The sequence below is a fragment of the Conger conger genome, chromosome 19, assembly GCF_963514075.1.
Source record: "Conger conger chromosome 19, fConCon1.1, whole genome shotgun sequence".
NCBI classification, from domain to species: domain Eukaryota; kingdom Metazoa; phylum Chordata; class Actinopteri; order Anguilliformes; family Congridae; genus Conger; species Conger conger.
The window spans coordinates 3,709,773-3,728,742 of NC_083778.1; the positions used below are offsets into that span (position 1 = coordinate 3,709,773).

Consider the following 18,970-nt stretch of genomic DNA (forward strand, 5'->3'; position numbering starts at 1 on the left):
AGATCTTTGTTTCTACAGAGAGGAATTATTTCAGTTGAAGAGTGGATGCCACAAGCTGCCACATCCACTCTCTTCTGTAAGCCTGCTTTCTCAGGCTTGCCCAACTCCAGCTTCTCCTGCTTCCTCCTTACACCACAAGGCAGGGGAAGGGGGGTCACAAATTGATTCGGGTTTGTCAGATCCCGGTTCCACAGCTTGCTCTGATGGAGACTCGTCAGTCTCCTCAGATTCCAGTGCTGTTGACCACCCATGCAATGGTTTGCCCACCTCTTCCCTGGAGAGGGAAAGGGGGGACTCCATCCCAACGGTGGTCCATCTCCGCAAGGGAGAAACAGTCAGGCAAGTACAGGACTGCACCTTCCATGCCCACCCCTCTCGTGAGGAGGTCAGGGCACCCTCCCGTGGACACGGTAGAGGAGATCTAACGTTATTAATTGGGCACACAAAAAGCAACGCTAATCCCGCTAGCTTTCCCTTTATAACTGAGAGGATAGGTGACAGCTCTGTACAGTACACTGACAGCGACAATTCATCTTCTGCCAACCATTGTGAGAATGACAGTTTTGTAGCTCCACCCTCTAAACCAAACCGAGGACGTCGAGCATCGCATGAAACGCATTCACATTCAAATGTGATTTCAGGCTCTCCTTCTCCAAACAGGCAGACTAGTGCAACTTCACATGGTCTTCGCTTTGAGGAGCTAGAGGCCATGGCGAAGTATGTCCACACATTTGACCCCAAGGACTCTGAATTTAACATTCAGAGTTACTTGAGAGAAGTTGACTACTGTCTCTCGGATCTGCCCAGGGCAACCGATCGAGAAAAGGTACGACTTGTATGGAAAACCTCTACCAGAGAGATCCATACATTTATGGAACAACTTCCACCACAGGTTCGTTCCAGCTATCCCAAGGTTTGTGAAGCGTTGGTAGCTGAGTACCTGCCACGGTTTGATCAGGCCACAGCCATGATGAAATCTGTGGAGGTTAAACATAGCCGTACAGAATGACCAAAAGACTTTTACCAACGACTTAAACATGCATTTTTCCAGGGCAGAAACGGACCAGGCTTAGATGAAGATCAAGCCTTCAAATCCCTTTTTGTGCACAACCTGCACCCCTGCGTCCGAACTCATGTTTCACTGTTTTCAAGGGGCCAACACTCAGCCCTTGAATTAAGGAATGAAGCCCAAATGGTCTGGGACACTTTAAGGATTGTGCCCAGGAACGAGGTATTGGAAACAGCTAAGCACGTTGTTCCAACCAAGCCCGCCAGCACTTCCAAAGTTGCCCCATTAAAGTCTAATGGCTCAAAACAACGGCATGTGAGTAAGTTCCCGGTTAAGAGCCACCGTGGTCGCTTCTCACACTCTGATTCCAGCCGGAATTGGAGAGAAGACCGACCCGGTAGGCCCAAGCCTCAGAGTCACCAGCATGACTCTGATAGGGAAGATACCTTGTCTGAAGAGAGCTTCTTCAGTTCCTCTGAGGACAACTAAAGCCTCTAACCTTTGTTCAGTAGTGTGTATGCCTTGAGTAACCACTCCAAAGAGCTATCTGGTCTTGTTCAACCTCCATCAAAAGACTGAATAAGACTGATCTATAGCCGTGGTCTCCTCACAGGCAGACTCCCAGCTGAAGCTTTGACCACTTTCTTTTGCACACCTTTCCTACCAAAGGGGGGTGGCAAAATAAACAGGTAGTTTATAGCAGCCACTTAGATTTGCATGTAGCAGCAGCAAACGCAGATCGTAAGTAGGTACTGTAGAGTTAAATCCGACACCTGTTATAACTCGTAAACGTTCATTGCTTCTTTCTACACCTACTGAACCATCGTAAAGTATTGCATGTAGAAACTACAGGGTAATCGTTACAAGTATATTGCCACACCCCAGTGTGCCTTACTCCACCTCTTCCCCAAGCAAGACAAGACCACTTGTGAGCTTACCACATCATTTAGAAATGAGACCACCTCTCCATTTCCTTCCTGATGACACAGCCATAAGGTTAAGCTTGGATACAGAAAGCTGCCCTAATTTGAAAATGCCCCCACATATTTCAGATGACAACCCTCGTCAGCAAGACTGTAGGGACTAGAACAATTGGTCAGTCTGAACAAGACTTCCAAAAAGGCTACAGCCTCTCCATCCTAGACCCCTACATCATCTGAACATTTTCATGGCTGGGTCATTCCTGTTGGTGCTCCACCTTCTGGACACCATCCAATAACTAACAAAACACCTGAACTAACAAAACGACTAACGCTTTCACCAAGGTTTCTCATGTTTTGTGACAATGTATTCACTGTTCGACCTTAGTGTTTCACATTGTTTGTATCATGTGTTTAGACCAGTTTAGTTAATTGTTGATAAATGCCTGGATGTTTGTCAGTCAATTGTGAACTGTGTTACCGACCAAATGTACTTGACCTCTGGACTGTGAACTGACTTTTGTGCTCTCAAGGAACACTGGCTTCAGCCGCATCCTGAGACCACAGGGGGGATGTAGGGACTACAACTTCCACATTCCCACAGGAAAATTCCGCGACGTCCACCACGAATGACGTCTAACTTGGTTCAGCCAATCCCGTCATGGCGGGAGCAATAAACGGTCCCGTATAAGAGCAAGACACGTTCTTGGGATCTTTCTTCTCTCTTCTGCTTTTTCTGCCTCTTCTGCTTCTTCTCTTCGACGCACCCTTTTTGGCCATTCGCTTCAGCTCATCTGCTCCGAGGCTCGGACAGAGGCTGAAGGCTGCACAGCGCACTACCAGGCCTACGGACACACCCAGTTACCTCACGGTAACTACGTGGCCTATAGTGAGTGGAAATTGTTGTACGCGGAACGCTACATCAGTTTACCCCAATAAAGCTCAACAACGAAACAGCAACAAACTTTTACACCTGGAAAAGGACCAGCGGATCAGACGACAACGCTGCTAAGGCGCTAAGACGGGAACACCCCAGCCTGCGCATCTCTCCCGGACACCATTCACAGCACCATCGCCGCTTCTACAAGGACAGCATGTCTTTTGGATCCAGCAATGCGTATGGACTCAGTAAGAAAACAAACATTCAGGCATAGCCAGTGTTTAGTTTAGTCTTAACTGTTTTTGTGAATCTGTGTTTCAATATTTACCATCCAACCATTGTAATGTGTTTGGTTAGCTACATATATATGTACGTGAATTGATTCGCCGTCTTTTGCGCATATATAGAGTAAAACTACGCAAGTAGTCCCTTCTCACAGCTAACTCTAACTCATTACCACACCCAGAACTCTAGCGACACGCACGCTTGCGCGCGCCACACACACGCACACACACATACCCAACTAAATTTCCTTACTAACTTCCCGTTAGTTTATCTGTTATGTGTTTGTATGTTTGTTTAATAAATATATTTTATTAAACCCCGGTGTCCGTTTTGGAATCGCATAGACATGAGAGCCGAGTTAAAGCAGTCTTTCGAAGAACTTCCAACCTTCAGGTTATCGGTATGTTTAATCATTAAAATTGGTTATTTTAATTATTAATTAAAATACTAAATTTGTGGTTAGATATTTCTGATAATAGTAATTTTATGAGACTGATTACTTTTTGCAGTTATACTGCTACACAACGTTTAACTGGCGCCCCGGTTTCGTAGAGAGTAAAATCCCTGCGTTATTTGGCGGCCCGTGCGAGGACCCTACATAATTTGGAGTCCCGTGCGAGGACCCCTACATAATTGTATGGTGTAAGGGTAATTTTCTTAATTTATTCTTAATTGACAATGTGTGTTAACATAAAGACAATCACATGATTACAAATAACCTTTGAGAAAGTGATAATCCTTATTACTATTAGACCACTTTCTGAATTAAGTGCTTACTATGAGTCTTTCTCTGTCTCTCTCCCAGCAGACAGACAGCCTTTGACCTTAATGTCTCTGCTTCTCCTGGAAGGGGGTATCTAGCACATTCCGTTCTTACAGCAAGGTCAACAAGGGGTATTCAGAAGACAAAATACTGATAAATATTCATGGCCAGCTTCATGTCTTTTTGTTTTGGTAAAGCCCCCCTTCAGGAAAAGTGTGTATAAGAGTCTTACTATGTCTGATTCAAATCAGAAAGCCGGTAAGCTTTCTCACTTTGTCATTTCTTTGCAAATAAATACGAAAGTTAAATAGAAGAATAGCTATTGTGTTTTTACTGGATCTGTTTCATCAGACGATGCTCATCTGTGATATCTTATTTGTGCATGTTAAAAAGGGAATTTTTCCCCGCACAGTTTGCCGATGAGGATGGGATCGCTAATGTGGTTCTTCCCGATACAGAACAGTCTCGGAGTCTGTGACATGGACAGACAGTGTACACTTCCAGGGGTTATAGTCCCTTGAACCGAAACCCCCCCCCCCCCCCCCCACGAAGGGATTGTAAGCAATCGCCTAAGGGGAAGGATGATGGTATCCGGTCCAGTTCTGAGATGTTTATGTGTGGGGTAACCAATACGCGATCCTAAAAAACTAAAGAACACTCAGGTGAGGCCATAGTAAATCAAAAGGTACCTCGTTTGACTTGGGGCTGACGGGCCCATCACTCAGGGGGTGATTCAAACACAAGAGCCGGTATGCTCTCTAGAGCCGGTATGCTCTCACTAATACTCTGGGACTGGGTCCCAAGCGCTGATAGAACTAATAGTTAATAGTTAACTATTAGAATTGATTGGTCTTTAAGAGTAAATGCGTATAAAAAAGAACTGAGCTCTAAAGTAAATTGCCTTGTTGTGTAATATGGTATGTTTTGTTGTCCATGAGAGTGCAAGCTGAAAACAGGCCAGTGTGATAGAGGCGTTGTGTAGCGGCTCTGTGTGTGTGTGCGTGCATGTGTGAAAGTGTCAACATTGGAGACAAATGGTCTTTTAGACTCTGATTAGATCAGGTGCACCTTAAAAAATTAAAAAAGTAATGAAGTTCATTAAGTTAAAAAAAAAACAAATTTGCGCATTGAAATAAGTAAAAAGGAAAATTATTAATAATAAGGTAGTGGGGTGAGGTAATAACCATGAGCTCAAAGAGTTCAAAGAGGCAAGACCCAGAATTTGCGGGTCCTATGAAAATAATGCATGACAGTATGGGTCGGCAACCACACACCAGTGTATTATCATTTTATACTGTAAAAATAAATGGAAATGGAAATATGTTTGGATTTGTGAAGAAGAAAAAGAAACAATGTTAAGACACGAAAAGCAGGCTAAGAGGGAAGGAGATACATCTGCAGTAAAAAAAAGTTTTTTTTTTTTTTTTAATGTATTACTTTCTTTGTCATTTTATATTTTTTTATTTTTTTATTTTTATTCAGTGTTACCTCCTGTTGTGCATTTCAACTGCTCTTTTGATCCAAATTCAGCATAACTCGCTGGCATATACAAAATTGACCTGGACCTAGATTACCCTGCGTGTCCGCCAGACCACTATCAGCAACACCCGGCACAGCTGCCCCTGCACCCACCCACCGAGGAGCAGAGTCCAGTGCTGTGAGACCCCCACTTTCCAGCAGTGGGGCTGCAGATAGCGGAGTCAGGCAACAGCCTCAGCAAGCCCAGATTCCAGGGGAAAGGTCATTTCCACCACGGGTGAACTGCACAGAACGCCCAAACCCCAGAGTGGGTCAGGAAGACCAGGGTCTGACGGTCCTGCAACTCGTCTCTGGAAGCTGTCAGAGTTGCAGGCCGTGTGTGAGGACCTGCAGATCCGAGTCAGGTGGGTGGAGAAGGTTTGGTGAAACTGTTAATGATGTTCTTGAGAGACTTACACAAAAATACGATGCACACAGCGGAAGGGAGAAACCTGGAGATAACATGCCAGTCTCACCCCGTACGGAACCCAGCTGACTAACTGCTTCATGGACGGTTTGCGGAAAGAGCTGGCTTCAGCAAAAGGATACTGGACTTTGGGAAACGGCTCCCCAGGGTAATGTCACGATCCAAAACCCTGGTGGCTGCCCCGGATGGAATGGCTGGACTCAGAGGCCACAGGGCGCTGGTGCTTTCCCGAAATCCTGGCAGCCAAACTGGATTGCAAGGACAATGAAGGTGTGCAGGACGCATGCACGGGGTGGTGAGTCCGCGGGTTTTCTATATCGAACGCCTGCAAATTCATTACCAATCGGGTTGTTAAAAGTGAATAGGCGAGTATTAGTTATTGTAAATATGGGGGTTGGTCATTCTGTAATAACAGCAAAATTGTGGGGATCAAAGCCTCCACCGAGTGGAAAAAGTCAAGATGCCGGAGGAGGTATTACAACAGAAAAGTTTATAATTCCTTTATTGGTTCAGGATAACAATGCGGGTTCTACTATCATTTTAAAACATGCATTTATATTCTCTCCTGTATGTCTGGTAAACCTGCTTGGCAGAGATATTAGGATTGGTTGTAGAATGCACAAATGACGGTTTAACAATTGGTAGAATTAACAGTGTAGAAAACTTTGAAATGTACTTCTATGCGTGGGATCTGGACAGATGCCCAGGCACAGCTAAGGCCAGGTAAATATGCCAGTGATTGAGGAACTAGGATGTAGCAGAGGGTTTGAGAATGTGTAGAATATTGATGTAAAAGATGTATTGAACAGAAGAAAAAGGGGTTTGAGTACCTTGCTTAGACACAGGACGAAATGAGGCACTGGTGAAAAGCCAGTGAGAATTAAAAGAAAACTGCATGTAGGGAAGGAGTAGAAATTGTGTACTAAATTGTTTTTGGTAGGATAAGATTTTTGCATTTTCTGTACAATTGAGCTCAGCACAACAGCCATTTTGTACCATTTTGGGAAGCGTACCCCATGTGTCTCTATGTAAAGCCTCAAACAAAAAAATGGGAGGACACAGGACCCAGGGTTAAATTATGTTTGGACTACAGACTCCCTCTCTGTGTGTTAATGCACACCAGTTTCCAGATTCTCTGACAGCATTCATGCATTGCCTTGTGACACACATGTATTTGCATGTGTCAGACCCAAAACTGAGTGCAATCCCCTCTCAATTGTGGGCCATGCCCAAATATGATGTGGGGCTCATGACTGGGGCTACTCTACTTCAAGTTACCCCTAAAGTCAGAGTACAGGCCATTTAAACGCAAATGTCCCCTCCGCCCAGAGGCTGAGGAAGGAATTGGCCCTGTTTTTCATGCGTTGTTCAAAGCTGGTGTTGTGGTTCCCTGCCCTAACTCTCTGTGCAATACAATTCTGCTGGAGAAAAACACAGGTGTAAACACTGTGCTCCAGTTGTATCTAACCTAAACTAGTAGTGTGGCCCAAGTCCCGGGCAATGCAAAACATTTCACTGTGATCGATCTTGCTCATGTTTTTTTTTTTTTTTCAGTATGCCGCTTGATATTGATTCCCAGTACTGGTTTGCTTTTACGTTTAAGACAAAACATTACACCTGGTCTAGACTACCACAAGGGTATTCTCTGCTGCTCTGCAGGAGAATTCCAAACAGTTCCAAATACTAATTCAGTATGTTGTTGACATTCCCAATTCAAGATTCTGCTAAAATTCCAAGTAACAGGGCCGCAAGGTCAAACAAGAAAAACTCCAGTTCACCCTGATTGAAGTTATATATCTAGGCCACAAAATTTCTGAAGCAGGAAAATATTTGGGAATTCACAGAATCCAGGCGATTCTCGATTCTCCTAAACTCCAAAGTAAAAAAATAAAAAAAGGCATGACAGGTTATTGTAGACAGTGGATCCCTGACTACTTGACCCACGGCCCAAATCTCTCTGCTAATGATAAGGTTACACGGACAGAGACTGCTGACATGTATTTTCAGAAATGAAAACGAGAACTGACATCAGCCCCGACTTTGGGCCTTCCTGACATTAACAAACCCTTTCTTTTGACTATGAATGAGAAGGCTGGTTATATGACTGCTGTTCTTCTGCAAAAAACATGGTAGAAACAGGCCTGTTGCATATTATTCTCAGAAACTTGATGCTGTTGCTAGGGGTCTCCCCCCTTGTCTGCAATCAATTTCAGCAGCTGCTTCTGCTGTAACGGCTTCTGCATCGATCGTTGCTTATCGCCCATTTTTGGTTCCTCATGCAGTAGCTGAAATTCTGCTAAAACAGAAAACGGCTCATTTCTCATCAGCCCGATTTCCAGGTCACTTGTTTGCCCAGGCTGCTGAACTTTTTTTTTGCTCTCAAATGCACCTGGTATTTGTCCCATGGTAAAACTGTAAATATTTTCTCTGCCAGCAGATATGCTTGTTGGGGTAGTGCGATTTTGGAACACTGGGAACACCAAGGTTTTCTTACTTCTTCAGGAAAAGCTATTCAATATGGACATTTGGTGCAGAGCCTCCAACAGGCCATTCTTTTGCACAATGGTAATACGTATTTAATATGCACTCTTATCAAAAGCCATATTAATGTGATAACCAATGAAAACAACGTGATTGGTAGCCATAAATATGAAATATATATATATATATATAATAATATATGCACTAAGTTTTGTTAAGACACATTCACTGTTAGTTAAACTGTATCCTTTTTACTGTTTGTATGCACTTCAGAAAAAGACCACTAGAGGTCCCTCTGGAGCTGGAATGGTCCGAGAGGGGAGCAAGGGTTTCAGGTGTGGGTCCTGCGGGCCCTCGAGGAAATGGTGGAGGGAACATGTATTTTAGAACCACACTGATTCCACAATACTAAGCACAATTGGTGCCAAACCAATCAGAGTTGACTTATCTTCATCACGTATTGAGAAATCATTGTGGCGGGAGGTAGACGGACAGCTGTGGGGCGGGAATAAGCCCGTCTGAACCTGTATAAAAGATGGTGTATAGCTGAATGATGTGAGGTCACTCTGCAGAGTCACCTCGGCTTCATGGTCTGCGTGAAAAATAAAGTCTGATATTCTGGAAGATCCTGCCTCATCCTTTTTATTAAATCTCAAAGTCTAAATTCTTCAAACCGGTGCACTGCTACGGGAAGAAAATCCTAGGGGAAACACTGTATTCAGTTGTGTCCTTAATTTATTAGATATGATTTCATAAAAGGTATTATAGGTTTCTAAGGGTGCAGACACTGATGCTATAATACTTCACAAACATATCACTAATATGACGTATTGTAAAATAATTAAACCACATACGTCATAACTCTTAAACCTCCCACCCAAAGCTCATGCACACATTATGCAGCTTGCTGACACCCCCAGACCTATTGTCCTGCCTACTACTACTCAGACCTCTTCACAGCAGTGACTGATGGGCCAGTTCTTACACCTAGGTCACTTCTACATCTACACTGGTTTCAGGTTTCATTTGGCGGTTTGCTTCTGCGTCAACACAAACTGAAAAGAAAGGAAAACTTGGTGCTTTTAAATATTTCCTGTCGCAGCGGGTAATCTGGTAACCAGAAAACAATGATAGTGTTGGCTTCTGCTTTTGGATTTCCTCAGAGCAAAAGAGAGAGTTGTGCCAATGGAGGGCGAAAACACTAGGCGGTCATGTGGTTCATGAAGGCTTCAAATAGTTTCAAATATCATCGGTTAACATTAAATTAATGAGGAGACGTAATTTAAGCAACATTAGATTAGATTAGATGCCATGCATTTTTAAATATGGTCTTAAATTTTTTTTTTAATGAAAAATTCTACAGGCCGGGTGTGCACCCCCAAACTTAGTGCACTCTATGGAAATAGTGATATGAAACCGAAAATGTGATATGAAAAGGAAAAACAAACACAAACACCGTATGATTATGGCGGTTTGGTGTAGGTAGTGTCCCGCTCACAGCCAGGGACAGAGCCCTCTGGCACAAAAGAGTAAAACCACACCACCAAAGCAGTCCAAGTACCGTCATAACAGTTTCATAAAATCCTGCAGGAAAAATGTAATCCCATTCACAAAAGCCAAGATAAATGTCACTAGAAATCGTCTGGAAATTCAAACTCCCAGAGACATTCATGGCTACTGTTGACATCACATCAGTGTAGCCCATGTCACTGGCTTTTTAGAGTGGTGTGACATGATTCTGTAAATGTGGAAAGTGCACCACTGAAGGAAAAAGGTTAGGAAACGCTGGACTAAAGTCACGGAGCAGTCACAGTAAAGATGTTGAAAATAACAGTAAACTGAAAGAGCCAGAAATCACAGACTGTTTTTTAAGATTAATTTATTAAATAAACCAAAGACCTTAGGTGCAGTAGTGGGAAATTATTGAAATAACTCACTGTAGCAACTGTAGCAACAGTAACAAGCGCTTTAACTTTTTAAAAAACTGCTCCAAGGATAAAAGTAAAATACACTTAAAGGCTGATGTATTGGATGGCTTTGAATTATCTTGGAAAGTAAGAGCATGCCGTTTGTCTTTAATTTAGCAGAACATTACATTACATCTCAGTCATTTAGCTGACAGTTGATTAGACAAAGCAGGAGCCAATCCCCCGGGATCAATGTGGGGCTAAGGGCCTTGCTCAAGGGTTCAGCAGCAGCACGGATCTTATTGCAGCTTCACTGGGGCTTGAACCACCAACCTTCTTGGTCCCAGTCAAGCACCATAGCCACTACGCTATAGGCTGCCCCCTAAACTCAGGCTGAAGTTTTTGACTGGACTGTGATTAACTCATCTGTGACTAGCTGCTAAATCATCCCCAATTACAGTGGATACTTCTGGGAATTGATGCAATATACAGGTCGGAGTGTAGGTTTAAAAGCACACATTAATTAAACAATGAGCTATCGAGTTCAGAAGCATGGTCATCTGTAGGTCTATATAAGGCAACTATAAGGTTGACAGTTGCCGTACAAAACTGTAGAAAAGTCACAGAAAGCACAAAAACAGGGAAACCACAGAGATGCCAAAAACAGGGACCACCTCCGAATCAGTGCAATTAGGCAAGAGCACCGATTGGGACACAGCCGAGGAATGTCCAAATGCCAGCCCGACTTGCTCATCCTGCCAGCTGAGTGAATGGCTCTCGCTTGTCCCGACTGCGGAGCTTCTCTACTCTAGCTCCCCAGTGGTGAAACGACCTCCCCATTGCTATAGGAACTGCTCACTCACTGCCCATTTTCTACCACAGTCTGAAGACTCACCTCTTCACACTGTACCTTGACTCCTCTGTGGGAGTCTGCTAATCTATTGTCACTTATCTTCACCAGCCTCAGACTTTAGCCCCGTGTTGTATTATCTACTCTAATCTAGGACCTTCACATGTGTATTTGTCTCAGTACTGTAGTTCCTGACCTTATTACTTACAGTACCTTGCGTACTAGACTTATGTTTATTTATAACCGATCCTATGCAAATTGGACCTAATCGGACCTGTTCTGTTGTTTGTTCTATGACCTTGATTTGACCTTGAAGTGTCTGCTGAATAAAATGTAATGTGATGTTTGCGCAGAAATCACAGAATACGTCACTTCCGTGACAAACACACAGCCATAATTATTAATATAGAATATCATTATTTTACTATATTATTTTATATTATAGCCTACTATAAACTGTAAAATAGAATTATCTTTTTCTTCTTGTGTTTATAGTTGGAAAAGAAAATGGAAAGGAAGTCTGTGCACCTCCCCATCATAGAACAAATGTGATCATTGCATTACCCATCTCAGTGGTACTACGGATCGCTTCTTCATCAAAAATTCTGTGAGACCTCCTCCCCTGCCTGTAGCTTTAACTTATATTGATGCCAATTGCACATGATAGTAGTTTGTCACTGCAACTGTTTTTTAAAAAAGCTGAAATGCTACTATGTAAATGCCCCTGCATTTAGCTTTTATTGCCCCTTTAAAACATTGCACATTTCCAACCCTGATTGAAGGGTTTGTGTTTGTACTCACCCCAGTCTCTGCAGTTTACAGTGTGGGTCCTCCAGTCCAGCAGAGAGCGCTCTCACTCCTGAATCCTGCAGCTCGTTGTCTCTCAGCTCCAGATCACTCAGCTCTGAGTGAGGAGAACGCAAGACTGAGGCCAGAACATCACAGCAGCCCTCTGTGAGATTACACCAACCCAGCCTGTGGAGAAACGACATACACATGGACACACACACAAACATTAAAATCTACTTTGTAACCTAAATTAACTTCATGTTATCATCACGCCGCTAGTAGCCTCCCAAAGTAAAACAAAATGAGTGATTTTGTCCTTTGACCATCTCAGCGATTGTCGGCAAGACCATCAAAGCCTGCTGAAGCAAATGACTCATGACTACGCTATGAATTATTTAAATAACTGCACGTTATCTGAATGTGTCCAGATAAACGTTTACACAAATGACTTGTGTCAATGTCATCAGGTGTAACGTAAATTAGCAAGCTAGCTAACGTTAGTGCAGTGGGGATACATTATTGCAATAGCGTTAGCAATACCGTTGCTTATCAACCAATAAACTACTGTTCAGGAAGAATACATTCACCATAAAACATGGTTCCATTAAAAATACATTCATATAAAGTTTGTCTTGTCTTTCTTTTGTGAACATTCTTAAAGATAAATGTAATAATTGTCGTATAAAAGTGTTACGGAACTCAAACCTGTGGTATATCGTGGATATTGACACAGCTAGGGGGTGTAAATGGCCTAATCAACTTACCAAGTAATTTAAATATAATGACTTCTTAGTATTCTGGCCATTCATTTTGAAATATTCACTTAGCTAAATGGAAAACCACATTCAATTCAAAATTACGTTCTTCCCCGTTTATCTGTGGCCTAAGTGTGACAGTAACCATGACGACATTGTTTAAAACGTGGCGGAAGAGTCGGTCGGTTACCGCGGCTATGATAGCTGGTTTACTGTAAGCTTTGTTCATTTTATAAAAATACACTTGTACACAGCTTATAGCCATCACTCGTCAAAAAACGTTCGCCTCAAATTGTTCCCCTCCACTGTTGTTGCTGTTGTTGGCTTTCACCCAATTGTGAAAAATAGCCAAACGAACATAGCTTAATGTTAAATTACCTCATGAAGTCTACCACTATCACAGACAATTTATAAATGCACTGGTAAATAAAATAAAATACCAGTCAACAAAAGAATGTCCAACTTCCTAACCAGTAATGATATTATTTATCCGCGAAACTACACCCGCTAACAGCTGAAGCAGAGCTGGAGGCGCTTATCTACGTTCAATTTCATTTGCCAGGTTTCCACTTCTGGATTCCGTTTAAATCCTCGTGAATTATTTTGGTAGATTCCAAACAGTTCGAAAACCCTCCCAGTTTGGTATCATCTCCAAATTGAATCCACTCTGAAATGCCTCCTGAAATTCCTACATCTTCGTTTAGATAATGAGTCTTATAGGACTATGGTACATTTGTAGATGTGTATTTTTTATAAAATACATAGTAGGCTACTAAATGTTGTATTTCCAGAGCACTACATACGTGTAGAGATCTCACATACAATATTGACCAGTTAGCTAAATAGTGATAATAAAAGAAGCAATAAACAAAATGTTATCCGATATGACCTTTGTGACTAACTAAAATATATGAACACATTTGCTGAAAATAAAATTTACTAAATATCATTCTAATGAAGATAAAAATCACTTTAATTAGCATTTTTTTTACCGATATTTTTTTATTCTAAACGGGAAGATTTAATTTGCCACTGGCCCATAATCATTTTGAACCTTCGCCAATAATGCGGTAAGGTTATGTTCTAAATTAGATTTTCCGACTTCAATAGCTCTTCAAAAAAAACAGACAATAGTGTTCAAAATAACCGTTTCGTAAGGTCAGAGAACGCAGCACAACGCTTTGTTTGATTTTTCATTGCAGAATACGGGTATTATGACGAGGGACCTTCCAACATAAAGGCACAAGATTTAATTCGTCAATTAAGCCCATTTATTTTTTAATAGTATTTATATGTTCGCAAACATTCTTCATTTTTTTGGCTGGGACTGTTCATATTTATGGACAAATAACCTGTTGAGGGCCAGGAGGACGTGAGCATACGATCAATTTTATCAACTGAGAAAAAAAAAAATTGCATATCCCCTGTGCATTGGACTACGGGTCAACAAATACACCTGACTGAGCCTCACCTCTGCTTATTCACCTTATAAGGCCTGCGTGCCGCAACGCGTCGGAGCGTGTTTTCATTTCTCGCCTATGCATTAGCAGTATAAAAAAAGCTTTTTAACGCACCCATATCAAGAGCGCCTTAGTAGCCATCCTTTTCTCAACATTCTCATCACCCTTGTTCCAAACAGCACCTTGTTTGATTTTACGGTTTTGCCACAGACGTACCAATGAGTCTATCCTCTGCACTATAGCGAAATTATTTTGGTTGGTGACATGAACTGGGATTAGTTACGACCATTGTCTGATGATTTTAAATCTTTGAGCTACTCTCATTGACTTAATACTGACGATTGTTCATCACAAATTTTCTGCAGATCAGTGGTGGTTCTGCAATGACCTTAGTGACCACTGTGCTGTTGCTGCTGTTAGAAATACTAAGATCCCAAATTATGCATTATTCATGAGAGAAATCGAAGGCGTTTTATTGAGCAGGGTTTTTATTTTGATTTTTTACATAATTTCTTTCTTTTTAATTGGGGAAGGATAGAACTAATCCCTGACGTTGAAACAGCCTGGAAATTATTTTATGATGAGTTCATTACAATCTTTTTCAAAGTCCTTTTCGTGAACTTTATTTAGCCTGGGCTGAAGTAAGGAAATCAAGGTCTGATATTGATTGGCTTCTTTTTAGACAATTATGAAACAAATGCACTTATTTCCTCAAAAAAGTCAAGTCAGAGTTTTACTTGTCTGTTACTACAACAAATCTAAATGATCCTAGACAATTTTGTAACTCTGTTAAGTCAATGACTGTGAACAATAACTCATGTTTTACTTCCTTAATGAATGACTCAGTTGCTGTTCATGACCAATCTGAAATGCTGAACTGTTTTAATGAGCACTTCATTTCTTCAACCCCTCTGTTTGATTCTGTCTCATCTGCTTCCATACAACCCTGTGCTGATGAACCTGTGTATAATGGTCAAACCTTCAGCTTTACCCCCTTTCCAGTCCAGGAAGTGCACAAAGCCCTTAAAGCCTTAGATCCAAGACACTCTGCTGGTCCTGACCGTTAGTTAGCTAGCTGTTTGAAATTGGCAGCTGACATTATAGCTGAACCTTTAACATATAGTTTTAATCTTACCCTGGAATGCCACAAAATCCCAAGGATCTGGAAATCGGCCTATGTTCTCCCACTGTTAAAAGGGGGAGATCAGAGTCTTTTAAATAATTACAGGCCAATTTCATATTTGTCAGCACTGGCTAAAGTACTTGAAGCTCTTATTAGTGAATGACTTAACTTTTGTATATGCAAACGCAATCTTATATCTTATCTACGTACCAATCAGGTTAAGGCTGTGAATGATATTACTGTTGCGCTTGACAATAAGCAACACTGTGTCTCAATTTTTATCAATCTCTCCAAAGCATTTGACACAGTTGACCAAAGAATTCTGAAGCAGAGATTGCTCAATTTGCTCGATTTGATGGTCTCACTTCAGATGTGCAATCTATCCATAAAGGGGTGCCGCAGGGCTCAGTTCTGGTTCCCGTCTTATTTATCATTTATATCAATAGTTTGGGTCAAATGCTTCTCTTCATTTCTATGCTGATGATACTGTTACTTATTGCTGTGCTGCAAATCTTGTCAAAGCCTTTAAGAAGTTGTAAAGTGCTTTTGATTTTGTACAAAATATGCTATGTCAATTGAAAAACTGACTGAATCTACCATTTATTGTTTCTCTTCAGGGAAAAGAGATTGAGCTTGTTTCCTCATATGAGTACTTGTGTATCTTAATTGATGACTGCCTCTCCTTTAAACCACATATTCAGCACCTAGTTATGAAACTGAAATTGGGTTTTTTCTTCAGAAACAAGTCATGCTTTTCTTTTGAGGATAAAAGGAGACTTTCCTGCCTGTGCTTGATTATGGTGAGGTTTTGTACATGCATGCATCCTCTCAGTGCCTCCATGCGATCAACACTGTTTATCATGGTGGTACATTGAGATTCATTACAAATTGATCGGGTTGGCTGGCCAGCACTGGCCACCCATAGACTGAATTGGTATATCCTTATTTATAAGGCAATTCTCGCTCTGCTTCTGTCATACCTATTGTGGCGCCCCTGCTCCTGCATGTTGTCCCACGTGGGTGGAGAACCCCAGAAGGACACGTACAACGCAGCCACACAAACATTACGCATTAGGAGAGGTTTTTTCGAAGGGGTCTATTTTCCCAGAGAGGTGATGGGGAGATCAGCACCCTGGAGAGCGATCCCTCTACCTGCAGTCCAGGACCCTGGACAGCGCACGTGAGTGAACCTGGTGGAAGAATACTAACCCAGCTGCAGCCCTTTTCTCTAATGAGCAGGGGAAGAGATTTAAGGCGTGGTCGAGACTACAAACAGAGTCAGTCGGCGCCTATCCTAAAAGAGGGAGAGCCAAGAGAGAGGAAGAGCCAGCGCCGAACCGGACAGAGGACGGAACGTCTACGCCCTGCCGTACCGACCCCACGAACCAGCCCTGAAGGAGACCCCACCTTCCCCGAAGGCAAACCCAAAGACCCGGAGTCTGACGCCGGGCACGTGAACCTAATAAAACCCCATAAATCGTACTTACCCTGTACCTCTGTACCTCTGTGCTTCCCCCCAGCCCTGACATGACCCAAGAGGGAAGAAGGAAGGAGGTTCTGGAGCATACCCCGGTCCAGGAAGAACTTGAGTTTATTTTTGCCTGAACGGCCCCTTTTATTTCTCTTGGTTTTCCCTACCCTTGCCCTGAGGGGGGCGCTATCACCAATACCCCGAAAAAGATTAAAAGATACATTTTTTCCGATAATTGCTGACTCCCTTGTCTGGTTTGCAGCTGGGCCCACCCACTACACCTCAGGATCCACCCCGAGGCACCACACTATGCATTTATACATCACCCACTACACCTCAGGATCCACCCCGAGGCCCCACACTATGCATTTATACATCACCCACTACACCTCAGGATCCACCCCGAGGCACCACACTATGCATTTATACATCACCCACTACACCTCAGGATCCACCCCGAGGCACCACATTATGCATTTATACATCACCCACTACACCTCAGGATCCACCCCGAGGCACCACACTATGCATTTATACATCACCCACTACACCTCAGGATCCACCCCGAGGCACCACATTATGCATTTATACATCACCCACTACACCTCAGGATCCACCCCGAGGCACCACAACGTCAACTAACATACACAGACCCCCCTACACATATACACACTATTGTTTACATTTGATCTTTGATCTTTTTATGCTGTCTATTCCTAATGCCCATACAGAAATGGGGAAAAGGGCCTTTAGGTATTCTGCTCCTTCTGTTTGGAACATGTTGCAAAAGGACATAAAAATTAAGGAGTGGGTCTCACTAGATGCCTTGAAATCCTATATGAAGGATCTAGAGGCAAACTCAACGGTATACCTGTTTTAGCTAGCCTATTTTATATATTTCCTTGATTGCGACATTCTAAATTGCCCTGCTTAATTACCTTGTTGAAAAAAAGGGCTTGAAATGTGGGGACACACTTTCTAAGCATGAATTGTGATTTATAAAAAAAATAACAATAAATATAAAAAAACTTTCATGCGTACATTTAGGGAAACTTTGACCCATGCGTACGCACATTATGGAGGCAGAGGGAAATAGTGACCCTGCAGGCAAAGTAGTGAAATACAGACAATATGTTCTTATGACAATTTCACTCAATTATTTGGACTCCATATAACAGTCAATTTATTTTCATAATGGACTTGGGGCATCAGTTCATCCACACTGATTGATTCAAAGTGTTAAGCAATTCCACTATTTGTGAAAGGGTTATAAAAGGGCTGGGTGATGCCCGTGTGCAATGATGCGCAATGGCTGCTTTAGCACTGTTGGAGGGCTTTGCCAATGGCAGGCTTCAGATGGAGAGGGTGTTCAGGGACCCAAGATGATGACTGGCTTATGAGCCGATTTTGTTGATTTTGATATCATTGAGCCTCGTCATGCCATCTGTGTGGGATGGCATAATTGGAATGACCCAACGATACATACGGTTTCCTTGCACTGCAGGTGAACAAGCCAACGCCAAAGCGCAATTTACAGCGCGTTCCCAAATGTAATCAGTGCGATCGACTGCACTCATATCACTGTAAAAACACTACACGAGGTAGGGATGTGACAAATAATCAGTTTTTGTAAACTGATACCATCCCACTCTAAACGGTTAACTGTGTATCTGACACTGTTCCTATCTTTTTATTTTTTATAAAAACTGTACTGACAAATTGAATTGCATTTTCAACTTTATTTTGGGCCATCTTAGAAGTTATATGTCAACATTGTAAGTTAGATAATAGCCTAATTGCCAAATGAAAGGTTTACATGTACATTTACATGGTGCAGTGTAAACTCACAGTTACAGCAGTCTAGGCTAGTTCAATCCATGTAGTTTACGTCCAGGCATGCTGGTCGATCGCGTGTCATTTTAAAAAAATGCATTGGTTAAAATAAGAATTCTTCATGTTTTTATCCCTCTTCCCTATGGCTTCTGCCAGACAGACTTGATTGGCGTTAAATCTGTAAATATGCTGCTGTTAAGAACTTCAGACAGGGTTGCGCACTCCGTTGGGAGTGCAATATTTGCCTGATATAATATCACACTATAACATATTACACTGAGTGTCACGTTTCAGGTCTGTCTCACCATGTTTTATGTTGATTTATGTTCATTCATGTTGTCTTAGTCACGTAGTGTTTTTTCATGTATTATGTTAGTCTAGGTTCGTCATGTTGTTTAGTTATGTTTCATTACGATTTATTTTCTTGTCATGTTTAGTTATGTCTCGTTACGATTTATTTTCTCGTCATGTCTAGTTATGTTTTCGTACGATTATATCA

General features: G+C 42.1%; 1 protein-coding gene across 1 annotated transcript in view; it reads right to left on the bottom strand.

Moving 5' to 3' along the window:
- Positions 1–18,970, bottom strand: part of LOC133118979 (NACHT, LRR and PYD domains-containing protein 12-like) — a gene marked incomplete at its 5' end in the record, with an annotated part of 54,019 nt that overhangs the window by 15,740 nt on the left and 19,309 nt on the right. Inside the window, one exon of the mRNA XM_061229338.1 lies at positions 11,842–12,015. Within this exon, the coding sequence (XP_061085322.1) occupies positions 11,842–12,015 (174 nt within the window). The remainder of the gene's footprint in view (positions 1–11,841; positions 12,016–18,970) is intronic.